General features: G+C 35.6%; 1 protein-coding gene across 1 annotated transcript in view; it reads right to left on the bottom strand.

Annotated features, from left to right (window-relative positions):
• Window positions 1-27,801, bottom strand: part of ABCA13 (ATP binding cassette subfamily A member 13) — a 180,505-nt gene that overhangs the window by 114,392 nt on the left and 38,312 nt on the right. The window contains exons 20-30 of the mRNA XM_065669310.1: window positions 26,717-26,889; window positions 25,524-25,600; window positions 24,877-24,995; window positions 21,854-22,048; window positions 20,271-20,435; window positions 14,933-15,110; window positions 12,008-12,147; window positions 7,103-7,216; window positions 5,978-6,068; window positions 2,412-2,588; window positions 433-733 (exon numbers count right to left, since the gene is read on the bottom strand). Of these exons, the coding sequence (XP_065525382.1) occupies window positions 433-733; window positions 2,412-2,588; window positions 5,978-6,068; window positions 7,103-7,216; window positions 12,008-12,147; window positions 14,933-15,110; window positions 20,271-20,435; window positions 21,854-22,048; window positions 24,877-24,995; window positions 25,524-25,600; window positions 26,717-26,889 (1,730 nt within the window). The remainder of the gene's footprint in view (window positions 1-432; window positions 734-2,411; window positions 2,589-5,977; window positions 6,069-7,102; window positions 7,217-12,007; window positions 12,148-14,932; window positions 15,111-20,270; window positions 20,436-21,853; window positions 22,049-24,876; window positions 24,996-25,523; window positions 25,601-26,716; window positions 26,890-27,801) is intronic.

The following is a 27,801-nucleotide window of genomic DNA, read 5'->3' as shown; positions in this document are numbered from 1 at the left end:
AGGATGTTTTGATTGTTTTACAAAGAACGATCCTACACTTTTTCTTTCACCAATTTTATGTTGTATTTCAACACATACCAGGGACCAATTCACAGTCTGCATATAGGGAAATTGAGGACGGAAAGTGGGTTTCTCAGCATAATCTAAGTTAGTTGCACAATATGTTGACAGAGTCTCTACCCAGCAGACTACTACATAGTATAGCTGCAAACAGCTCTTAAGGGGTCATTTGCCAGACAGATGTTGTATAATGTGTTGTGGTCACAACTGTTAAACAACAATTGCTATGCTGTGACATTCTGGTATTGGTTCAGTCCTGTACCGAGATAGATATACAGTCACCCACTACAAAGACCTAGAGGTTTCCAAAGTCCTTTAGCATTAATTTAATAAAGATAGTATATTGAAATAAAAAGCTGAGGGTTTACTTACAGATCGCTGGTATGACAAGGGTAAGGCATGGCTTGCACCTGAATGGCTGGCTCTGAGGTATCTGTCCCAGTCTGTGCGGAAACAATTGCCCTTTCAATCATGTCTTGAAGAGGGATAAAGATATGGTTGTATTTAAACCCATCAGATGGTAACTTCTGGGGATGGGATTTCCACACTGGGTTTTTCATCAGATCTGTCCTCATGCTATAGAGAATACTGGTTCTAATTGTATATGAAATGTGTCGTGGTAGGAGATTGCTAGAATCTTGCATCTTATTCTTTGGCGTATCAAAGATGACACCTGACATAAGAAGAGAAGGAACTTCGTATCCAAGCTTATATGATTTATGCTATTTACATAGCTAACTCATGGCCAATTCTCATGTGACAGTAAGCTACGTTCACCTGTCAGGGCAGATTTAATGACCTTGCAACACAAAAATGGTAGGTTTCTTAGAAATTTACATTTTATAATGCACAGGATTATGAAATATTAAAAAAAAATTATTCACATGATAAATGGGTTTGCAATAATCATTCTTAATAGAGAAAATTCCTTCTGTGATTTGTTTGGGGGGTTTTATTGCAGTTTATTCTCTTTGTATTCAGATTTAACCCCTTTTTGAGGGCCGATCTCAATTCCACAGTGAAAGCAGCAGCCATAAAATGTGTTGATGAAAGGACACCAGATCATGGAAGTGGTGACAAAGCAAACAGTACCAAATCACTTAAATTTCCTCTTATTTTTATTTCTGAGCCAATTATAATACTTTTGTTTTAACATAGCAGAATTTGCATTTTTATTTTTTCTAGCTCTGTATGAAATTAAAAACAAACAAAAAAAAAAAGGCAGATGAAAACTTAATCTGTAATTGGGAAAATGATGTTAAATACACCAAAAAAATTGCCTTGGCTTATGCTAGCATATGACCCTTCTCTATGCAAGCGGAAACAAAATAGATTTAGAATTTGACAATTTGATTTTCTGAGGGCCAGCAGGTATCTGTTTGTTTCTTCTCTTGAAGGGGAAATTTCACTCCCTACTAAGTAGTCCTGAGAAATTTCCCTTAACTCATGTTATGGCTTGCTGGTTTTACATGGATGGAGGGGAGGGCTGTCATTCCCAGATTGTGCAACAAACATACTATTCCAGACTGAGTAGTTTCATTCCCTAGAACTGCTTTGACATGCCTTCTGTTGTGTACTTACAGGAGTCTAAGAAAATAAAACACAGAACAACAGCGGAAAAAGGAGAAAAAGGTGTGGCACACTTTATATACACTTAAATTGGGCTCTTATTTGGAAAGGCTACATGCAACTTAAAGCATTTTATGCGAAAGGAGAAAGTGTGTGTAAGAAGAAAAACAGTCTTGTTTTTTAAACTCTTTTGAACAATTAATTAATTCTCAGTAATAAGGATACAATGCAGAAAAAGGATAGAGAGTGTAATCCAAAGGAAGAAAAGAAATACATTCATAGCTTAAGAACTTATTTACTCTGAATAAACAAGCTAATTTCTCTATGATGTTTGTTTAAGAGTAAACCTTAAAAAAAAATCCTTTTCTCCTTTTTGTAAAGCAAAAAATATAAATGTTAAATTTCAAAAGTATGTAAATTAGATTATTTTGTCATAATAAGTAGTTAAGTTTACTCAGTATCCTACATATTTCAGAATTTTTTATTCTACTTCAAACATTTTTGGCTATTTTTTTTTTAGTTTGTTGGAAATGACAGACTACAATGATTCATTTAGCATCTTAACCATTAAAACAACATAATTAGCCTTTACAGCATATATTACATCATTCAAATGTCGGGGAATACTCCTAAGAATAATGTGCTTTATGTTCTATGTGTTGTATGTGCTTTAATAAATACTCTGAAATAGCATAAAGCTTAACCTACCTTATAATAAACACAGACAACAGTTCAAAAGTGTGACGTTTTCCATCAATATACATTTTAACTAAGGTACTTACTAGCCAATAAATTATTTTGCTGCATGAGCTCATGAGCCTTCTCCTCCAATTTCTCAACAGAGTCAAAAGGCTGGAAGCGGTCCAGTAACACACAGGAAGATACATTTACTAGAAGCTGTGACAACAGGTCAATCTGTTTACTTGCTGAGCTGTTAAGCATCTTGTTCATCATAGTTTCTAAGATAAGGAAACAAATCGGACTTCCTCAGTTTTGATTAGCAGACCAGAAAGGTTTGTTCTCACTTGCACATCCTATAAGAGTAAATAACTTTTTTATTTAAAAAAGGAAGAAATTTTTGAAACATAAGAATTATAATGTGAACTTGTGGAGCTGTGGCTTATGTTTCAATAGCTTTTGGAAGTCCTCAGCTACATTTTCCTTCAATTTCAGAGCAACAAAAATGTAACAAATTCTAGCAAAGTTCTAGAAAGAGACCACGGCCATGAAGCTGTAGGACTTTTAATATTTCCTTATTTTTCCATAACTACTCCCACAAATACAAGTGAGTCACTGTACTTTGATCATCACAATAGAGATCCATCTCTTTCATTTAGTAATGTATTGACCAGGTATTCTGTTGGCATTGTAAATATTTCAAGCACCCTGTATATATATAAGGCATAAACATTTTGATACAAGCCCTATATTTAAAAAGCATCAAGAAAAGCCCACAATTCCTCCATTCAGACATTGATCTTATCTATAGATCCAGGATGAATGTGTAACTCAACCAAAGCATGACTTCCAAAAACCCTGAACCTTTGGAGAAATTCAGATCTTCATCCATTGATAGAAAATGTAAAGATAGTGCTATATCATTGTTTGAGAAAATACCCAGAAAAACATAATCTAGAAACAATCTTAACTCACTTTGGTTTAATGGAAATATCTGATTTTCTCAGGTAAAATACAACGCTATAAAATATCCAACACAAGTTTCCATCTTAAATTTTTCAGGACTCACTTGAAGATACAGGATTTAAAAAGGATGGGTGATGACCGCATTTAATTACAGTGGTGACAGACAAACCCTGGATCATAGGTGTTATTAAGAATCAGCACAGGAAATATTACAATAGGAAGGCAGATAAACAGAAAAATATATGGAGCAGTCTGAAGAAAAGACAAGATTAACAGTGAGAAAGGATTAAGATTGTAAGAAGAAAAAGTAGAAGAACTGATACTCTGGAATGCTAGACTAGATAGCCTAGACAGGCAAGCAGTGACACAGTGAAATCATGGGTTGAAGGAAAACAGCACCAAATATTGACTCCATATGTCTTATTTTCTGCTATCAATCCCTCTGTGTTCACAAGACTTTGCAACAGGAGTAATAGGGTGAATAGCATGTTTCTAAGACTCTTAATTTATAAAATAGTACTAAAAAAACATACAAACATTAACACCTTGGATTTCAGCATAATTGGAAATCAGCTTAATCAAGTGTAGATGTAATAAACCAAGGGAAAATTTGCTTTAGTTAGTTAGAAGACAACATACATAATCACACAGATCACAGGATTTCAAAAAATCCGAGCTTTGGATGGAATTAATCAGATTGTGCGTGGTAAAACCAATAACATGTATGAATACATTTGAGACTTTAATTGGATCCAAGCAAAATAATTACAGGACTAAGAAGCTGATGCAATATGAGAGTAATGAAATTTTAAAAAACATAAGAGTTTTATAGCAACAGCTGCACATGATTATAGACTAATAAAACGAACAAAAAATATACAAAATTAACATAACAAAAGGGCTTAGCCATTTTTTTCCAAAAGGCAAAATGACAAAGCAAATCTGTAAAAAGAAGTGTAATCAAAGTGTAACTGCAGAAGAGTGCTCTGGCACTTTGGACAGATCAACTTCCCAAAGGTGTAAATGCGATTGTGATCTATAGATCACATTGATTTTTACTTTTTATATGATGTTAGTTTTATTGACTGTGTTCCATTAAAAAAAAAGAAATTCTAATTTCATAGCCATTGTACTTAAATAATTTCCTGTATTCACCACCAAAACTATTAACCATTTATTACACATTGTCAAAAGTTCTTAGCTCTGTTAATGAGCTGCAGCTTGAGAAACACATACACAGATTTCTCTGATGATGTCTGCAACATGGAAGAAGTACTGGTAACTCCAGAGATCTTGATATCTATTTAATGACATACTGTGCCCGTAACCCATGAAGTTCCCAGTGTTAGATCCAAACAAATAAAATTCATCTATTACTCAACTAATATAGGGACAGCTATTTTTCCAGCAGGCCTTGCAGGTTAAGAGACTTGCTCCTTCCTCCTTCTTTTCCAATTGTGTGATTCTGTAGAGCTTTTTTAGTTGTATTGTAAACCAGCTTCACCATGAGGGGTGAGCTATGACTGACGCAGACTCAGCAAGAGTTCAGTGTTTAAGTAAGTCTTACAGAGAGACAGAAGATTCAAGCTTGAGTCCCTTGCCTAAGGACAATACTGAGCCCAGATTCTTACTTTCTAGATTGAATTCGGGATATCATTTGCCATTTTTCTTAGTGAAAGTGTGAGCAGCTACTCCGGGCCTCCAAACACAGCCTCCAAATCAAGACCAGTTTCAATTAAAGCTTCCTTTGTACATGATGTCACACTCTCTGTTATTCCACTTTTCCCACTTTTCTTTCTTTCTGGTCCTCAAAATCATGAGCATTTCTTAAATCACTTTAGACTCTGCTGTTGTATGGACAGTTCCTTCTGGCACATACTAGCAACCATTTTAATTATCATGCACCTACTCTACTGAGAGCAGGACATACTGGAGTTTTTGAATTATTAAAATCTCATAAAATCTCTAACTTAGATTTCCAGCATAATCCCCTTTTCCATCAGAGCTGCACAGAGCTTTGGCTGGGCCTGCCCCAGGCTCCAGAGCTCATCACATCACAGTCCGGCTGTGGATCTGTCCATGGTCCTGCTGATCTGGGCCCAGACCCCTACTTGTCCTGGCCCCAGCATCACCCTAACTGTCCCACGTGGCCAATCCCAGGGCTGGGTCTGACCCTGGTTATTCTCTAACCTGAGCTCAGTCTTGGTATTCCCTGATTATAATTGTATCTCAGGCTTTACTGGGGCTCAAGGATACCACACACAACTAATTCTCAATAAAAGAAGAGAAAAAAAATACAGATAGCTTTTGATTAAACGTGTATCCAGACTGTTTTTCTATTTATTTCCATTTAAAGTATATATATATTCCTTTCAAAATTTACTACTACCTGTTGCTACATGAGTTTGCTTCGCCCTCCCTGTTTTTAAGTATGGCTCCTATGTTTATAACTCTCCCATGGCAGTTTGCCACTTCTAGATTGTTACCAGATTTTTCAAGTCTTTCACTATTTTGAAATGAAAATTATGGAATCACTCACAAGAAAAAAGAGAACTAGAAATATTTGATACTAACTCAACAAGATAATTTAAAGTCTGTTACTTTACTATCATTTAAGTAGGCAAAACATTCAATTTCAACTGATCATAGTTCTAAGTTCAAGTTTAATAAGGGTAATCAGTACATGTATTTTTTATGTACATACCGTATACTTGCATTTTTTTAAAGAGTTTTTCCATGTCAATATCCAAGTGACTTTCTACAAAGTGCTTTATGAAATTGCTTTGCAGTGTTTCCTAAAATGGAAAGTGTTAGATATTACATCAGGTTTGTCTTCTTTAAAGAAATATAAAATATACATATGCATCCATATTCAATTCCATTACCAAGATTTCCTGCATAACGCTGGAGAAGTCACTTAGCTTCTCCATGTCTTCTCCTCTTAAAAGGCTAACTCCACACATTTCAAGTAAACAACAGAATATATACTCCCCATTGCGTACATCACTGTCCTCCTTTACTGCCAATACCTTAACTGAGGGTCCATTTTAATGTCCTTGCAAGTCTGCTGGGACAGAAACCCTTTTTCTTTTCCTGCAAGACTTTTGGCCCTTTATACTATTAGCTTTAACAGTAGTAAAAAAACACCTTTAAAAACTGGCATTTGAGAGTTCCATTTGCATTATTTTAACTTCTTTACCTCATTCATCAGGTTCTAAGTGGGAAAAAATCATTAGCTCTACAACAGCATCCTGGCATCTGCAAGTCTAATGCATGATTCCTTAATCGAACTTACATAACAGTTCAATTGATATGTATGGACCATGACAGGATTGCTCTTATTTTCCCAAAGTGTTCCCATGCATGTTTTCACAAGTCAAACATGGTAAAACTAAATTTTATTATGGGAAAAAAGGACACAAATATGCAGGATTGGAAAAATCCCAGTAACAAAATTACTCTTTTTTTTTTTTTGACAATATTTTTCTCACTTTTTTTTTTATCAGTTACACACACTTTTTGAAAAAGCAAGTGATAAACAAACAAGTTCCATAAATAAGTGTATAAAGCTTGTAGGTGTAGCTATTTGTTTTATTTCCCCATTGACTGGTAATACTGAACGTAGTGAGGTAATACAGGTTTTAACTATTTTCACCTCAGAATTTTCTCAGTACCACATCGTAGGCTCATAACCTAAAGCTAAACTGCCTCCTTTTCTTCAGTTTTTAAACCTGAAGCCAATTAGATGGGCAGTTTTACATGCATAGAAAATCTGTCTACATTACATAGAAAATAACCAGAAAAGAGGAAGCTACCCCAGTTCACCAACCTGAAGGTGTGAGACTGTGAGGACATTTCCACTGTTTTTAAAAACCTCAGACATCCTAAGCCATGCCTCAGAATAAGTCTTCAAGTTTTCCACAAAACTAAAAGTGAAATTAGCCTGGAAAAATAATACATGAAGACCAATGAAGTAAAAACAGTGCATAGCAAATCTTAAGAAAAAAGAAAAACTGGCACACTTCAGATCTTCTACAACTCCTTTCCATTTAACTTTGATAATCATCAGTAAGGATATCCATGTTTTCTTTTTTCTACTTAAGAAAAGTATTTGCTGTAATCTCCGAATACCAAGCAAATTAAAGTCTTCCTGCAGCATGGATATTTCCTCCCTGAAGTATTATAAAGATCTCTATTTTATAATATCTCTCTCATACAACCACAGACATGTTTCAGAAAGATAGAAAAAAAGATACAGTTAGGACATACTCAAAAGAAAGCATTTGCAGACCTTGTGGTTCTTTCCTTCAAACTACTGTGGCTAAATACGTAACAAAAGTGAAAGCTGGAAGCATGGTCTGAACAATGAATTGTAAACTTCAATTTGGACCACACTTTGCAGTAAGTCCTATTGAAAATACACAATTTGTTGCCTTAGCATTTTAATTCACTCTTGCAAACTACTACTCCTAGCACAACATGGGAAAACAATTTGTGGTGATTATTTCTTCTTGTTTGTAGCAAAGGGACCTTTGCAAATATTATTTTCCTGAAAGAATTTATGCATTTAACTTCTATGAGATTCCCCATTCCGCTTCCTTTAAAAAAAAAATAAATAAATAAAAATTATATCCAAATAACAGAAGACTCAGAAAAAAAGGGGATTGTTTAAAATTTTTCTGCTTTCCCATTCACCATGGTGGGCCTAGAGGTTCTTGTATCAGAAGCCTTCTACATGGAGAGGACTTTAAAGAATATCTCAAATTGAAGCATAGTTAAAAAAGGTCATAAAATTTAACAAAATGAACAATAAGTAGTTTCCATGAGAAGATAACACCTGGCCAAGAGCTCTAGGAGCACTCAAGGATTAAATGTTTGAAGAATTCTTTGCAGTGTAACCACCTGATTAAAAATAATTTGTTATCAGAGAAGTGGAAAATTACAAATGCAATGCTATTCATAGGAAAGATGCTAAGAGAACCAGAGGAATACAGATTAATAATTCTGAAATCCATACTAAGCAAATTTTAAATTTTCAATGATAATAATAATAATAATAATAATAATAAATTACAATAAAGAGTAGTAGTGGAAGTAAAGAAAAGAAACAAACATAGTTGGGAGATAGAAACACAGGATTTTAAAAAAGTTGCCTCTGCTGAAGTTGAACAAGCGAGGAAGAGGCAGTTGACGCAGAACATCTCACCAAAGACACTGTGAATACTGAGAGTTTATATAAGCTGAAAATGAAAGTGGACAAATTATAACAATCCACTACTGGCAGGCCTGACCCTTAAGGTTTGGGAAGCTGGGACAGTATCTGGGGGAATATCACTTTACTGATTCTCCAGTTCTTCTCTATATAACCTTTACTGATTACAGCAGAAATCAGAACCTAAGGCAAGAAGAATGTTTAATCTTACATGGTAAAGCAACTCCTGTGAGTTTGTATGCTAATGACTAGCTGGACTTTGATGTTTAATAGAAATTCTCATCAAGTTCTCTCTAATCAATGAAGATCCATTAAAATAAATATTCTTCATAACATCTAGGCTGGATATTGCCTTTGATTAAATTAGAGTATCAACTTTGGTCATGGACTGCATATGTCTAAGCCTCCTCATGATGTAAGAATAAATAAAAATGGTATTTTAAGCTTATCAAATTGTTTTTATAATGACATGCTTTAAGAGGCTGACAAGTCAAGTGTGCTTATGAAGAGCCAGACAGGATATGTAAGATTAGAATAAGAAATTACTCAATTCACTATCAATTTTTATAATTATACTAGACAAAAACCAGGAAACTGAAATTAATTTGTTAGTTTTCTTTCTTTAATTCTCAGTTGTCTTGCCATTTATATATTTTCCTTATATATATTCTTTGACTGTTTCAATTACAAAGAAATAGCACGAAGTTGTTCTAATGTGATTGCCTGAATATAAGATTAACTCTGCGACTCTTTTGAAATAAATGCTTTCATAAGACCAGCTCAGCGGCAAAAAGTTCAGTAGTAAAAGCAAGTATCAAAGACATCACACACTGTCTTTGAACTCCTGGATGTCAGTTGCCACCGAACTTTTTTGCTCTGTTAGCATTACAGGCTCTATCTGTGATGGTCAGTTATTCTACACATTAGAACTGTTGACTTCCCAGAAGGTAAAACCAGCAACCTCACAAGTTGTTGAAGAATGATCAATTACACAGTCTTGATATAAAATAGTCCATGTGAAAAACTTAAAGAATATATCTTCCTATACAAGTATCAATGTTCCTTTTAGCTTTACTCCTCTAATTCTTTCTTTTAGTAAATAGTCGCCATGTGGTCACATAGTATAAAAGCAATTAGTATTTCTATTCCAATTCCAGTGGAAGATTTGGCTCTGTAAGGGCTACAGGGTCATTTTTAGTGGCTATTTTTTTAGTAGGTGTGCTCGAGGCACTTGGGACAATATTTTGCTTTTAAATTTCTGTTCAAGCAATAGAAGACAGACTTCTGTAATAAAACAAATGATAAAATTGTTGAAGAAACTCTCGTACTACTTGCATATTTACACATAAACAGATACACACCCATACTTGCTTGTTAGATCTACATGTCTGGGGGAAGGGTGAGAGTATATTAGCACAGATTCCTGAATACGATGGTGGAAATTTTGTGAGCCCAAGAATACATAAAGCAATGAGAAACTCTACTGGAGGCACCTACCAGAATCTTTGTACTGGTCCAGAGCGCTAAAAAAAACAATAAACCAAATAACAACAACAAAACAACCAAAAAATAACCCCCAAAAAACCCAAGAACACAAGCAAACTTCATTCTAAACTGTATTACTGAGCCTTAGTTTCACTAGATCCATAGAACACAGTGTATGTCAGGACATTTATCTTTCTTACAGATGCTTTATGAACATGTTTTTGGCATATTAATTGGCAAAATAATGTGGAAATGTCTCAAATGCCTTATTTCAAATGTCATTGTAACATAGAATATAATTACCATTTCTCACATCTCATTCTTTATAGAATTTCCATCTATAAACATCAAGTGCAGCTTCATTTTTAGCGGACTAAAAATTTAAAATTAATTATACTCAAGTCTAGGGAGACGGCCTGTTGCCCAAATTAAAGTTGTTTAACAGCAAAATATGGAATCACTGAAACCTTATTTCCGATTCATAACAGAAACCATAAAGTTACCTAGTATCTTCTATCTAGCATGTGTTTTTTGGCTTAGTCATGTTTGGGGGTTTTTTACTGACTTTTTAAAACAGAAGTCCGAATACTACAATACACTCCATTTGCATGGAAAATAGTTACCATCATATTCAAAGTAACTACAGTCTTTTGTTGTACCACTTACAAGCAGTAATGCTTTTTCTACATTTTTAACTAACCTAATTACCATTATTGCAATCAGTAATATTCAGGGTAAAAAAATACAGTTGCAAGATAACTGCAAAATTTACACAGAACTATAGTTACAACAATTTATCATCCTTCCTCTTAGAGAGGCCTTAAAGCTAGTCGTGAACAATTCTTTCATTGTAGAAAATCATGCTAAAGACAGAACAGCTAACATATCAAAACTGCAAAGACAATAAAACTGTTGAATAATATCAGGTCATCAGCATGCACACATATGTCCCTCCCCAGCATCCCTATAGGCCCCCTTCAGGTACTGGAAGGCTGCTATGAGGTCTCCACGCAGCCTTCTCTTCTCTAGGCTGTAAAGCCCCAACTTCCTCAGCCTGTCTTCATACGGGAGGTGCTCCAGTCCCCTGATCATCCTCGTGGCCCTCCACTGGACTTGTTCCAGCAGTTCCATGTCCTTTTTATGTTGAGGACACCAGAACTGCACACAATACTCCAGGTGAGGTCTCACAAGAGCAGAGTAGAGGGGCAGGATCACCTCCTTCAACCTGCTGGTCACGCTTCTTTTGATGCAGCCCAGGATACGGATATAAGGAGGAAATTCTTTCCTGTTAGGGTGGTGAGACACTGGAATCGGTTGCCCAGGGAGGCTGTGAGTGCTCCATCCCTGGCAGTGTTCAAGGCCAGGTTGGATGAAGCCTTGTGTTGGATGGTTTAGTGATAGGTGTCCCTGTCCATGGCAGGGGGGTTGGAACTAGATGATCTTGAGGTCCTTTCCAACCCTAACCATTCTATGATTCTATGACTCTATATAGCAGCTCATTCATATTGCTGGTGTCAGAAACACAATCATAAAGGATGTACTGCAGGTTTTTTGGTTAGTTGGGTGGGTTTTTTTAAATGCAGCTCAGTGACTCCCTCATAACAGACTTTCATTCCTGGAGCCTTCCTTCCCCACAGTTCCTTATTCTGCCCCACTAGGGTTCCCATCATAAGAAATGTCTGTTGAGGGCAAAAGCTCACTTGGAATACATATATCCTACACCTCACTAGAATATGATTCACATGCTGCTTCTGCTAATGTTCTCTTTTTAATCTGTCTATACAAGATTTAAAGGACTTAGAAAAAAATTCTGCTTTTCACACTGAGGTGAAACCACTATAACAAGTAAGATAAAAGATAAGAGATATATTAAGCTGACTGCGAGAGCCAGGTGAGAACTCAGGGGTCAGGGTGGATCCAGTTTTCTGAAAGGCAATTATCCAATTGTTTCTACCTATCCTAAAAGAAGAGGACATTTAAAATGAAATACAAAGACAAAAATCAATAAACAGAAATAGTGTTTCTTTTGATACTCACCTTCTTCATCACCAGGTCAATCATGTTGATGTTTGAATTGTACAGTATCTTCCCATGCAATAAAGGTTTTAGGAGAGTCCAGAGCAAAGCCCCATTAGGAGACTGCAAAATCTCCTGATAAAGCTTCAAGCAAAATGGAGCTGCAAAAGCAGAGATTCACTCACATTTAAGACAGAAAACAATAGCAAAGTTGGATTATTATTGTTATTATTACCAATTTCAAAGAAAAGCTTGAGTCTTAATTTAGCATCTGCTACAGCACCATGACAAATACCATCAAATTGCTACCAAGCAATCAGTACAGGTCCCTGAATAGGAATTATTTAACCACAGTCTGTGACTGTGTTGAGGATGCAGAACTCTAAATATGAGTGTCCTGGGTTCAACAGTAGCAATCATTTTTTCTCCTTCTTAGTAGCCGGTGCAGTGCTATGGTTTTGACTTTCAGCCTGGGAACAGAGCTGATAACACCAATGTTTTTAGTTACTGCTCAGTAATGTTTACTCTGACTGAGGACTTTCTCAGTCTCATGCTCTGCCAGGGAAGAGGGGAAGCTGGGAGGAAGCAGAGACAGGACACCTGACCCAAATTAACCAAAGAGGTATTCCATACCACAGCACGTCATGCCCAGTATATAAACTGGGGGCAGTTACCTGGAAGGGCTAGATCCCTGCTCAGGTCGGGCTGGGTATCAGTCAGCGGGTGGTGAGCGGTTGTATTCTCTTCCCTTGTTATTTCCCTTATCATTATTATTATTGGTGGTAGCAGTAGTGGTTTGTGTTATACCTTAGTTACTGGACTGTTCTTATCTCAAGCCGTGGGAGTTACATTCTTTCAATTCTCCTCCCCATCCCTCTGGGAGCAGGGGGAGGAAGGGGGCGGGTGAGGGAGCGGCTGTGTGGTTCTGGGTTACTGGCTAGGCTTAAACCACAACAACGGGACAAGCAAAAAAGAATTACAATCTGAAGAGGTTCTCACATTTGTGAAAACCAGCCTGCGAACCCCATCTATCCTAAAAGTTACATTAGTGAATTTTAGAGTGAAAGGACGTACAAAACACCCGCCAAGAAAATTAATGCCGAGGGAAGAGTGACTTCGAAACATTCAGACTTACTCCACACCCTTGGTTGTTCTGTAGTTTTCTATTCTTTCTTAAGAAAGAAGTAGGTATACAGAAATTCCTTCACAAATAATACAGATTTTTTTATTTGTATGATTTTGCGAGAACCTACTAAAAGCACAAGGGAAAAAATAGCATGGCACAACTTCTCGATTTGAAAAATCTAATCAGTTCACTTTTCCATTCCTTAATGAAAAACACATGTTCCTACATTAGGAGGGGTTTATAATGCTTTAGAATGTATGTCCTTCAGAACTGGGATCCAAAGAATATCCCACTACAAAACACAAGATATCCCACTGCACTTGCACTCAAGTATTAAGACAATGAGTTTACTATCAGAAACATATAGATTTTCATGCCCAACTCATGCATTTTGTGGTGGGTCTTTTTATTATTTATTATGAGTTGATTTAGAAATATCCCATTTCCAGTGCTGTGAAGAAATAAAGTAATGTCATTAACTCCTCAAAGAAGACAAATTATTGTACATAATCAAAAACTAGGCCATAACCATGTAACCTCCTGCCAAAAGTTAAAGAAACAAGTGTTTCTTTGTTCATTTTTTTACTTTCCTCAAGGAAACAAATCATTACTAAACACAATCATTGCTAAATGAACGAATTAAGAGGCTTCAAGCTGGTCAGTCAGAAATATCAATAGCTAAAGACACAGAAGTCTGGCTAATTTTGAGCTGGATTTTCAGAAAGTCATTGGCAAGTGTCTGGTACACAAAATAAGTGCAAGTTAATCACTGTGAAGGAGTACAGATTAAGTTTCTACGGCCACCTAGAAATGTTTCTACTTTGATTTTACATTGCCTCATTTACTGATTTTTTAAAATAAAAGAAAGAGGAGTCATTCACTCATATGAATGCCTGAACTAGCACGCTTTAAAGGTATTTCAAGGTCCTGAGGTAAAATGGCTTACAACACTCCAGTTGTGACAATATTAAAATAAATAAATAAACAATCGAGAAACAGATAGCACTTCTAGCCTAAACAGCTTTGAAAGAAGCTAAGTCACAATCTCCCTAATCAGCCATCCTGCTAACTCCGTTCTTCAAATAGAAAAGAAAAGCAGAGCTGCCTGATTACTGCTGTCCCCCACACATAAGTGAAGAAGGCTAGGACAGAGCTCTGGCTCCCTCCCCAGGGTACCAGTCAAGCCAGAATCATTTTCTGGCTGTAGAAACTGATAGATGAGAGAGTCGTGATCCACAGTCACAGATCCTTCCCTAGTGACACTCTATCACTGTATCCTCTCGCAGGACCACTGAGGCACTAACAAGGCTGTTAACATTACTAGAATTAATCAGGGCAAGTCAAATGTATTGAGGAAAGGGAGCAAAGGTGAAATTATGAAAGAGCCAGGGGATTTTCTAGGCACTTGATAAAGATAAAAGGAGTATCAACTATTAAAAAACATTTTATCCAGAGGGCTTGCATATTTTACTGAAGAATAATATCACAGCTTTGTGCTCACAGAAGAAAGGCATGCAGCTTTAAATTCTCAATCTTGTATCTGAGAGATACATTTTTAATACCAAGTGCTCTAAAAAGTCTAATAAATATGTCTCTAAGACAGGAATATACTTATTATTTGTAAAGATAGAAAACAACCAGAATCACTTATGTCTCATCCATAATTATCTCATAGCCATAAAACTTCTATTGATCAGCCCTTGTGCTCAGAATTACAGTGTCAGCTGAGATGTCAGCTGGTATATAACATTTCCATTTAGGAGGGAAAAACTTCTCTAAACTCTGAATGCATACATACAATTCCTGATAGTTTTTCTTACTTGAGTCATCAGGAATGCCATATTTTGTCATATCGTCCTCCAAGAGTCTCTTGATTCTGGGCATGCCGATGAACAGGTTTGCATTGCTGAAAAATGAAGATTCTTCTTTACACACTGCCTTGATTACAGACTCTAGGGACCCAAGAGCTGAACTTCTGAACTGCCCACCTTGCAAGAACTAGAAAAAAACAAACAGAAATACAAATGAATTAAAGTTGCTTTTAGTAGCTTCAGGGAGAAGCCCTGGTGTTCTCTCAGTATTGGTATCCAAGGAGATTGACAAAATTATATTGCTGTAACTGCCTACGAGAATGAGGGCCTGCTGTGCTCTTTTCTGTTTTTCTGATCACCTTTATCATAGGGGGGGAAGAGAAGAGGGTAAATGCAGTTTTAATTGCCAGAATACTTGATGAAAGACAGTAGCATAATGTACTACATTAAACTTTGAAAAATACTGTGTATCAGGCAGAAAAAGAATGAAAATATCAAGACAACTGGTCTGCAGTTTCCTTGAGTATAATGTCATTTTTCACGAAGTCTACTCTTCTGGTAGATTAGACTTGTGTCAAAGACAGCAGAAACAACCCAAACCATATTGCATATGAATGTTTGCAGTGAAAAGAGTTGCTAGAAAAAAAAAAAAAAAAAAAAAAAAAAAAAAAAAAAAAGCACACATGACCTAAAAACCTATTTTTCAACTATACCTTCTAACTTTTTAGATATGTTCCTAGTTTGTGCACATCTTAAGTCATCCCAGCATTTATTATTGCCATTTGCTCATGACTACAGTACATCTAACGAGCGCCATCATTCACCACATTAAAACAAAAAACAAAACAGAAAAACAGCCTCCTTTGTGCAGCTTCATTTTTCAAATAACATCCTCAGTTGTAACCAGTATCTCATGGAAGCCTGTACAGATGCAGTTCTAAGAGAGGATACAATTGCAAGATAAGATGCTGCTAGAGTATTACTGAAGGTTGCATTGGACCACATGTTCCTCATTACTGCTGCAGATGCCTGTCAAGAAAAGCATAATTAGAATATCAGATATCATTTGAAGACTGCACGACTGGCAAATAGTAAAAAGACTATGATATGTCAACCCAACAAATTTCACACTGGAATAAATTATTATTTTATCACTGAATTTTTTTGTTTTGTTTTGTTTGTTGTTTTGTTTGTTTTGTTTTTTTCTTTTTTTAATAGAAGAGTCAATTTTCAAAATAGTGCAGCACTTCATATAAAGAATAAATCACAGTCAGTTTAGAGATTGTGCTGTTAGAAGCAGTTTATCCTGATCAATGCATTTACTGAAGTGCCAGGTGCTTCTTTAGTAATCATGGAGGAATATTAGAAAGTGTTATTTACAACTCAGTGTTGGCTCCAAAAATCTGAGGGTTTGCATACAGTTTCAACATACAGCATAGTAAATAAATAATATCCAGATTTTATAATACCATCATTTACAGCTCTTAAATGAATCTGTTGGCATGGACTTTACTGGGGGAATAAAGTTTATTTATGCCCAATGCTGAATAAAAGTGGGTTTGAATCTTTATTAGTCACTATTTGCACTAGAAGAATAAATGAGGCTTATTTCAGTCAAAGAGTACAAACTTGCCAATTAATTCCAATTCCAATCAAAAATAACTTGAAATTTAAATATTGAATATTTATGCAGTAAGCTGCCACCAACAGACTGAATCTACTTACTGTCTTTCGACTAAATATCCACCGACTCAGTAAGATGCTGCCTAAAATTTGGCTTTGATAAGGTGGGAGAACTATCTTGGATGGATGCTCACAAAAACATTATCTTTGATCCAGTTGTTCTAGTTAAAACTAAATGAAGTAGGTTTGTAATCAAAGCTAATGACTCCAAACAAGAAGCCTCCTACAAACAAAACAATTCATCAAGTCTGTTGCTCCAGCAGGTTCATCGCAGAGGAAGGCTGCTACTGAAGATTAAAAAAGCTATCTGGAACTGGATTCTCAAACAGAGAAAAACCCCGCATAGTATAAAGGCTTCTGACCTAATTGGACAGCTGTGTGTTTTAAAAAAAGTATTATTAATAAAAACAAATTCATGTGGAGTAGAAATATTAACTATTCAAAAAAAGAAACCTAAAAAGTCAAGCCAGGCTACAGCTTGAACACAAAACTAAAATAAATTCAGAATCATTACATTAAGAGAGCGAGAGAGAGAAAAAAAGGCAATTTTCCTGCAAAGCTACAAGGTGCTTAAAGATAATTCAAAATCTGGTGAAACCAAAGGGATAAAAGTAACAAATACAGAGAAATAGATATTTCTACTTCCAAGTAGAGCCATAAACAAAACAAGGTCTTTATTGTAAAATCAGGTTAAAAAATGGCAAAATTTGTTTTTCAGGTCTATCAAATTTAGATGGCAATAATTAAATAAAGAGTAGAAAATCCAACTGTACTCAAGAATGACATAATGCTCCAGGAAATAATGGATATCTTGTTGTGATGTTTCATAAGGCAAGATATACAATAATTTTTAAAGTGGAGAGCAATTAAAGAGAGAAAGTATGTGAGGAGTAGAGTTTAATGCATCATAGAATCATTCCAGACTAACACAGTATATTTATGCGGTAAGGCAAGTGCTTTTTCCTAAAAAAGACATATACTATCTCTGAACTAGGTGAACTCTAATAACTAACTAGTGTTCTTGTCATTGAAAATATTAATCAGCATTAATCCAATATCTATGTGTTGGGTAAAAAATGGCATTAAGAAGATATTGCACGGACACTCTTAAAAGGAAATAAAATACTGGGTCATAGAGAAGTTGATAGTCTTATTCCTGTGAGACTGATCTTAGTGATCAATTATTGTAATAAGATTTATAGCCCCTCAAAGATTGTACACATTTCTTGTCCCCAGCATTCAAAATAATCTTAACACAGTATATGAAGATGACACTAGGATGTTTGAGACAACTGAGCCTGTTACAAAAGGAAATAAAACTAAACCAGACAAAATAAATATAAAAATAAATCTATTTAACTTATCAGAACAGAGAAGGTCTATGACTGGCCTTACACAAACGCATGACAAGTAAAAGAAGTTATAAAAGCTACAGAACACTTTTGATACAAGAGTAAACATACTAGTCATGGATAAACTTAAGTCAGAATTTTATACATTTAAAACACCAACAGGCTTTTCAGTAATGATATCTTCAACAGAAAACTTGTTCAAGTTAGTGGAGGGATTACGGAATGAGGCCACATTTCACAACTGACAGCATTCAGTAAATCAGCAAGTCCCCTCCAGCATGTCCATTCATGACTGACATATCAAAAATTAGCTATAGAAATATAAGTGAATAATTTCAAACGGCAAACAAGCAAGCAAAAATCATGATTGAAATCAGCAGTGCTTTTCCTCAGAGAGTTATCCATTCACTAAGGGTTGCTAACAGTTGAATGTGGCTCTGTATTCCAATTACCACTCACTGGTAGATATTGAGGTTTTTTACATAACCTTTAATTGCACAATATGTAGCACACCAATTCAACTTGACATTTTACAGCTATTTTAAAGGTATTTTAGCTTTGTCTTTCAGATAAAAATCCACATGCATAATTGAAAATTACTTTATTACCACTTTTATTATAGAGGTTTTGGTGTTTTTTCAATCAACTTTAAAATAACTTTTTCAGTTAAAAGTTAATGAAGGAGACAATCTGTCTTACTCTATGCTGAAGATCCACATATTTTTTACCTTAAAAAATCTTTGCATACATTATTTGATAGTCTTCCTAGGCCACTGAACTACTTTGCTGCAAGATATCATGAAAATAAAAATCCAGAGGGATGGATTTCTTTGTAAATAGAAAAAAAATATTTAAGAAGGGAAGTGTATAAGCAATATTTTCACTTTAGTAGCATACTTATTTGTAGCACAAGTTTGGCCACTACGGAAAAAGTAGCAAAAAAATAATTCATAATCAATGGTATTATTAGAAAGTAATAAAAACATCCAGTTAAACCTGAAATGGAAAGGATACTTTACAAGGATACCTATAAGGGTAAAAGATAAAAAGGAAAAAAAAAATCCAAGGTTAAATAGATGGTATAGCTATAAAATATAGATTGCCATGGAGCAAGCATTATAATCGTAACCAGAAGGCCCTCTACTGTTTGATTTGTGCCTTTGCAAACACTTTTTGAACAAGACAACAGGACCTTTTGAGAGATTCTTCAATCAAACAAGCAACTTTGAGATTTCACTCCAAAAAGAATACTTCATTTGTTCATAAAAAGGTCTGACACATACAGAACTAGTTTCAGAAAAGCAGAAAAGATGTAAGCATCTGATGAAAAGCTCCTTTTATTGCTTCATCCAAAGGGCTACCCCAAAAGGGAGGCTCCAAAACGAAACTAATATGTTCAGAAGAGCATTTACCAACATGCCTCTGTCACACAGATCAGAAGATCTTGAAAAAGATTTATATCACTAAGGAAAATATTATTTAAGGCAGTGTTTACTCTGTACTGTAGTCACAAACTTGTCTGTACTGTCTACCATAGAATCATAGAATAGATTCTGAGGGATCTCTTTCAGATTTGCAATTTTAGAACCAGATAAAATCCTAAACTTTCCACAAAGAATAGCAAATCCAGAAGGTAAGGTATGCTATCAGGTTCAGCAGGTCTTCTTAAGGAATTGAACTTATTTAATGTTAGATCCACCACTGTGTTAGCTGCATAGATGTTCATACAGCAACCGCAATTAAAGGCAGCAATAAATGAAATATGCTCACTCCCACCTCATGCCACATTTAAGTGCCAAGCAGAACCACCACACAAAAACCTGAAGTGACACAAACAGAAACCCATGGCAGATACAAATGCACATGCTATCTTGAAATCTTAGGCCTTAAAAAAGAAAAACTATTTCTTATAAACAGAATAATAGTCTGTTTATTAAAACAAAGAAACAAACAAAAAACTACAGCATTAGCAGAAAAGGCATGGCTATCTCCAAATCACAGATAATACATGCTATTATTATTAATCAGTAACCTAACAGCCTATTAATTTAGGCTATGATCTCCTAAGCTAAAAAAATAAATAAAAATTAAGAGATGACAGAAATAAAACCTCAGTAATCAATAGTCTCTAAATTACCAGAGTGCTTGAAAGAGACCAAATGAAATTTCATAGGGTCTATGGACTCCTCTCTTCTCTCCAAGTTCCTGACTTTCTAGGACACAATTTCTCCTAGTCTTCTTACTAAGCACACATCCCTAACAAAGCCCCTCATAATAGGAACTAAGTTTGTATATCAAAACCATACACATACCTGCTGCAATGAAGAGATGTCGAGCACACCAATATTTTGAATTTTTTGGAGGAACATTGGAAGGTTTTCCATGACATAATGGGCTTTATTGAGAAGAGAGCTGATACTAGAAACCACATCCAGTAGCATGTTTAGCATATTGCCTACCTCAGATGGTACCTTAATCTTGGAAAAGAAGGGAAAAAAATTACAACAATAACTTTCCTTTAGAAATACTCAACATTATTCAGTCTTTTATAAAATTGATTTTAAAATGCTCCTGCAAACCATGTTCAACAAAACTCCTTCTAGTATAACTCCCCAGTTACTCTCAAATTCAGCTAAAGACAAATTCTTTCGTAATGTTAGAACTGGCCTATGACAAATCAGGAATTAAAATCCAGATAACACATTTATACCTACTGAGCTGAAAAGAGCTCTCCTACCCAAGATGCTAATGTTTTTCCATTCTTTGCTAGGAATTCATTGTGCTACAGCAAGACTTCGGTAGAAAAGACCATAAGAATAAGCACTGGATTTTTTCTCACTCTCCACCTCCTACCTGCCCTTCCACCCCACCTCCACATTCCTCCTCTAGGCTGGCAGATAATTCAGAAAGCAGAAGTCTTTTCTTTTTCCTCTGGTATCTTAACATATTCTGGGAAACCGTCTTGTTTTTAAAAGTGTGTGGTCAACATGTTTACCTGCACATGCAGCATCCAGAATATGGATGAACAAAATATTTGTCCTCCCAATGTTACAACTGGTTTTCAACTATTTGTACTTACAACATTTTATGTTCTGTCAGTCCATTACCCCAAAAGAACTGAAATAAATGTCTGCTGTCAGAAATCTCATCCGATAGTTTTGTTCTTGCAAGCAAAAATATTATCTCACTGAAAACCCACACTAGATCCCAGTTTATCTGCAGTTGTACAGATAATACTGTTTTGCTACAGACTTCTGCATCCCCTTCATTATAGTTTTGGCACTCTATTATTCTTGTCAAAGTCTTTCGACTTGGGTCATATAAAATATAGGAGGCTTGTGCTTATGGAGAGATTTATCTTGAGAGTTGGAAAACTCTTTCCTGAAGGAGCTACCTGAATTTCCAACATTATTTCTACAGCAAATAAAGTGCATTTCAGAGTGCTATGTTTTTTTCCCAAAAAACAATTTTGTAATTCTTGTAATGCAAATGCCTATGCTTGTTTTAGTTCCAATGATGTCACATCAGTCTTCCACGCTTTCACATTAAGAAGTGATTAATTGCAGGAACTGCAAACCTTGCTGAAGATTAATAAAACTATGTCTTCTGTCTCTTATGTTTTCTCTAAAGCTTTCATAACTAATTCCTTAGTGATAATTTTCCTGAGGAAGCAAGAAATGGAACACAGTAGCATCTACCAATCCCATTCTTCAACTGTTGTGTTTATTTTGTGGAGTTAAATGAAGACAGAGAAAATGTCATACATTCAGTGTTTGCTTCACAGAGAAAGAACATCTGAAGAGATAATAGAACCATTTAATTTATCTAGCTGCATGTTTTAAACCACCTTCAAAAGAAAATTATAGGAACTGCATGCTGGTTTTCCCAATCTTACCTTGTAAAAAATATGACGTACATTCAAATTCTGTATAATCAGCACAGACATGGTATACAAGTCCAGCGCTGGTAAAGAACATATTTCTTCCACTACCAGGGAAGTTTTACTGTTTTCAGGCAGCTTTAGCAGCAGGCTAAGTACTTCTTCATCACATCTTCCGGTTAAAGCTACCACAAAGGCGCTGTAAGAGACCTATCATAATATATGTGTATTAAAAATGTTTCTCCCTGAAATGCATTGTCTTCTTCTATAGCCAATAATTTTTGTCACAGTAACATGACAATTTACATTCATCCACAGACCTGAATTAACTATACAGCTCTACATCAGACTGGTATGTTCTTACTTTGTATTCTATATACATATAAAGAAATTAAGCATATTTCTTATAAAGATTTACTTTCATTTGTGACCAGGTTGATCATTTATTCTATGAGCATTCATACCATAAGCAGGCACATGTACAATGCTGAACATACACATTCCAGCAGATATATATACAGGTTTGCTGCAGAAACACTTATGGATCAAAATCTAGATGCATAAGTCGCTAAAATGAAATATATATGGACCTTCCTTCTTTCAAAGGACACACAGATGTAAGACTTGCGGATTCCTATATGGTACAATGCTCACTCTGAGCTAGCTCACACTTCTTAGTTCAACACTCATTTGAAGTGTTATTATTATATCAAATGCCTAAGCAGACCTAGGGTGAAACCACAATAAAACCCCCTAAGATAATGCTAGTTTGTTTCTTTCTATGAAAATGTCCATCAAAAGACAAATGCTTAAAGTCCAGATATCTCAGGAGTTCTTAGTTACCCTTTCTCCTGAAATGCCTGAAAGACAACGGCAGCAAGTCCAGAAAAATTAGAAGTTCAGAAGTGCCGAAGTACTGTGCTCAGGGCTCCACCATACTCCTTAGGAAAGTATCTATCTGTACTGCCTCCAGTGAATGCATCTGTAACTAGTGACAGTACCCAGTGAGGAAGAGGATTCCCCAGAAAATTAAATTAGGAGCCAAAGTTGGTAAAGATATCCAATTAACTTTATAATTCCTATGAACATTTTAATTTCCAGCTTATTAATTTGGCATTTAGATTTAGTTCCCAGGCCTTGCTGATTCCAAAGTCTTTCCTATATATTTAAATATTCACTTTTCTGTGCATGTGCAGGAAGCACAGTATGAATATAAATACAATTCTGTTATCAGCATAAAAGGATACTGATTTGGACTACTTTTTGTGGAAGAAATTTGACTCTATGATAAAATTTGATATTTATTCCCTCATGTGCCCCATGAATATCATAATTTCAGTATAGTTTTGACTCGTTCAGTATATTACTGACTAAGTTAAGTTCCTCTGAACCTTCCTGGCAGATTTTCAAATACCAGAGCTAATCCAAACTCCTATGTTCAGTAAATGAATGCTTATAGTCTAAAGTTTAAAAACATTTAATCACATGGCAATGGACATGGCAAAAGCATGGTAGAAATTAAGGATAAGTGAAATAAGCACATGCAACTCACAGACGTACCATTCCAGAGGCAAGCACAGTAGCAGCATGGAATCACAGAAATATAGGGCTGCAGTGGGCCTGCAGCTATCATTACGGTTATCAGACGGTCACTATATATACAATAAATATAATAGGTATGCCTAAACTCCAGCTTTAAAGAGTACTTGTGCATCTTGCATAATCAGTAAGAAGCATAAATTTTAATTTTGCAGTTGGACTGAAGGAGGATTTAAGCACTTAAGTGAACAAAAAGTACACATCTGTATAGATATGCAAACTTGAGATGTGTATATCTATCTAAACTCTACATAGGACTTCGGCAAAAAATAAGGATGGAAAGTCACTTGAAAATACAGTCAATCAGCATTATAATTCCAGAAAATCAAAGGTGCACCAAATCCCATTTAACTGAATCGCTTCAAGATGACTCCTCTCATTACCATTTACTAGTATCAAAACAACAAGCTAACAATAAAGACAGTCACGCTGCCAGAGATGCAAAAGAACAAATCATCTACAAGTAATTATGATGGTCTGAACTGCCTTTTTAATAGCCATACTTTTCATGAGCATCTTACAACTGTTTCAGCAACTTAAACAGGGGAAGTTTAGATTGGAAGTTCTTTGCTGTAAATGTGGTGAGGCGCTGGAATGGGTTGCCCAGGGAAGCTGTGAATGCCCCATCCCTGGCGGTGTTCAAGGTCAGGTGGACAGAGCCTCGGGTGACATGGTTTAGTGTGAGGTGTCCCTGCCCATAACAGGGGGGTTGGAATTAGATGATTTTAAGGTCCTTTCCAACCCTATTCTATGATTCTAAGTGGAGCATCAGTGACACCCAGTGGCTGCTTGATTGTCCTGATTAGTTTATACCAAATGTGCCCCAACTCTTTTCAGTCATACAAATATTAACAGGATAGAGAACATGTAACTTAGCATTTTTCATGATTTTTACTAATTACTGGGACAACAGGAAACAGAAGCAGTGATAACACACCCAGTCTTTTACTCAGAAAACTTACACAATCCACCCTTTAGACAATACTCAAGGGAGATCAGATAAAGTGGAGTTAAGGCAAGATACTAGTAAGATAATGTGAGAACACCAATAAGCACATGAAGGAATTAAAAAAAATATCAAATCAGACAACTCCATACTGCAAAGATCATAAGTGGGAAGATACAAAATGTTTTCTGCAGGAACCTTCACTTTTTCTATAGTACCAAGATAGCAAAGCTCAAATTCCATGTCAGCACACAGGGTAGAACAGTGCTGAAAGTAATGAAGCAGTGATATTTAGACCAAAAGATGTGCTGCTATGAATTGATCTCTTAATGCTTCACATTATTATTTTGAAGGCTTAAATCTCACAAAATGTCCTGCATAGAAGTGAAAAATTGTAAGATTTCACACAAACAAGGTGATTTGTTTTGTTTCAGTTGGCACATCAGGCTATATACAGGTTGACCTGTTAACATATCTTTTTCTGATATTTTACCTTTGAATGAGAGATACTGGCTTCCAAGATGGCACTGGTAGTTTCCTCAGAAATGTTCAAAGAACCAATGTCCAGCCTCAGCTGAGTAAGATTCTGCACACAATCTTTGACTTTCATACCTGAAGAGAAGAAAAATAGTGCCAGCAGTACCAATCTGCTTAATTAAATTGCCCGCAGACTGTATCGTTTTCATTAGATTTATTTTAAGAGGTGATAAAGGACACAAAAACTTCACATCATGTAATTCACTCTCACTTCAAAAGTAAAGGTCATTCTCCTGGAAGGCTGAAGGGCTTGTGTATCCATTTGCATTATCCTGTAGGAGCATGGGTTATCTCACATCCCTGTATTATGAGAACATCTGAAATTAATGAAGTAGCCTTTAGTCCTTTAAGATTTTCTTCTTCCACTAAGTCCCCTCTTCTTTCTAATGAATCTGTGCATCTTATTGGATAAGGTCTGACAGAGTAACCTGTGCCAACACAAGCACATGTATTGGCACACGTGTACCATGAAAATACATTACATTAAGTCAGTACTCTCCAGAAGCTGCATCTCTTGAAAGTCTGAGGAACAATGAAACACTTATTGTTCTACAAAATTACACAGCAGTGACTTGTAAAAAAGAGAAGAAAACTTGAACCCACCATTCAAAATATTAAAATTGCTGAGAAACGCTGCTGCAGGATTTTCTGACAAATGCAGCTCCAAATTTTCAGCCACCCTGAAATGATAGCCTTAGTTTCACAGTTTATCAGAAATGATTAATGTTACTATGTATAATGATATGAATAATGAAACAGTCACTAAGTAAGGCAAAAGGGTCACATTAGGCTCTATGTGCACACACTGTGCATGCATCCCTACAGACCTTCTCAGGCTCTAGGGATCATCATATTTCATGCCTAAGTGAGATTGTGAATGTAGATATCTCCCTGCGATGGCTAAGCCTCTAGCAAGCCGTAGCTTATGGAAAAGCACGTGTAGCAATGTCTCACTTCCATATCTCTTACTAAACACGCATTTTTGAAATTTACAGATATAAAGCACTGCAGTTCAGGATAAATAAAGTCTACCTAATGGTAATTTAAGTAATAAATAGTTTAAACACATCAGGTATTATTTACCATTCAAAATTGGACATGACTCTATGGTCCGTAAAAGCAGAGTCTAAAAGTTCAAATTCTTCTGTATTTTTACTAGCATTCAGAGACCATTCAAAGCAATCATGAAAACAATCCATCAGTCAAACCAGTATAGCAACAATTATAACAAAGATCACTTCTAACTAACTGACAGCAAGTTTGAAATATGCTATAGTAGCAGTTTTATTCATATACTTAAAAGCTATACTATTTTTGCTCCAGGGATGAGCAAATATCTGAAATTATTTGGAGTTCAAGCCTGTCAGTTTAAAAACATCATCCTGTGTTTCTGACTGAACTGATCTGAATGTTTTATATTTTGCAAGAGATATCCAGCTGCCGAGAGGACAAGACCATACAAAACCAGCTTTAAGTAAAAAATTAAGATATCAAAATTTTGATTCAACTGAGGTCATGGAAGATTGAAAATTTTCTTATTTGTGATCCAAAGTATTTTATTTGTGGAGCAGCAAACAAAAAGTAAAAGGGCTTTTAGAAATATCCAGAATTTTGCCCAATTAATTAAATAATTTGAGCAATGCATTAATTCGATTTTCAGTTAAACGAACAAAGCTTAAGGAGACCTTGATAAACAGCATTTCTCCTGTAACTACATAATTTAGGACACAGATGTATGCACAACATAACATCTCTAACAAGAACTGTTTAGGGTACCAAAATATAAAAGGTTTTACATTTCCAGTTGTCTCTGTACGTTCCCCAAAGTTAGTTGACATTCACAGTTGCCATTGCTGGTATTCTGCATGGTTCTCACGAAGCTCTCCAAAATATTGGAAAGTTTTAGGTTTATATATGCCATACTCTCACAATCCCCCTTGTTAAAAGTAGGCCACATTCTTTCAATATCCTGCAAAACACAGTGATCATAGGGTTAGCAAATCCCTGAGATGGTGTTATTGCTTGAAGTAGCAGGTCTTGGTGACTAGATGATGTGTATTTTCAAATGAGAATATGAGCAAGGTAATACTCTTTTACTCATTGTAATTGAAAGTGGCAAGAGTTTTTCAAGAATGAAGGAATATTCAAAGATTTGAGTTCTGGAAGCAACCAAAAATATTTGCGAACATGACTTAGCCTATCAAGGATATTCATACATTAACATAAATGCCAACATTTTAATTCAAAATTTTATTTCAAAATTAAATAAGCTTTGCTTTTTGTTTTGTTTGGTTTAGGCTGACCATTTTATCTTTGAAAAAAAAAGAAAAAAAAGTTCTAGACAACATCAGTTGCCATTCAGCAAACCAAAATATCTGGATATCCATATCCAAAGTCTTTCTTGCATTATGTTTTGTGTAATATTCACCTTTACTTTTTCTCTTGCACATTTACATTTCTGATTTTGCAAGACTTTTTTAATATTTGCAGAAGTAGGTCATAGAACTGTGGTGACTTCAGAAATGCGTTTGTTCAGCAAAAGTTTCCTTTGAGATACGAGTGATGCCTCTGACATCTGTTTACCTCAAAACATTGCTGTTCACATTGGCAAAATGTCCAGGTAGACAAAATAGAAGAGCTATTTCCTAAAGAGGAGGCAAATTCTATAATGAAAGTACAATTTTAGTATTTTGTCTCTGTGTGCACAAATATATGCTCTATCCACAGGCACGCTTCCAACTCTGAATGAGTCTCAAAATGCCGAAAGTTACTCTCTCCTGCTGGTAATTTCATACGCTGTTAAACAGACTGACCCCAACTGGTGACCACAATTGCTATTTTAGCTTGAATAACTCTGATCAAGAAGTTTATTTGCATCTGG

The sequence above is a fragment of the Lathamus discolor genome, chromosome 2, assembly GCF_037157495.1.
Source record: "Lathamus discolor isolate bLatDis1 chromosome 2, bLatDis1.hap1, whole genome shotgun sequence".
Lineage (NCBI taxonomy): Eukaryota > Metazoa > Chordata > Aves > Psittaciformes > Psittacidae > Lathamus > Lathamus discolor.
This window is presented reverse-complemented; position numbering and strand designations above follow the sequence as displayed.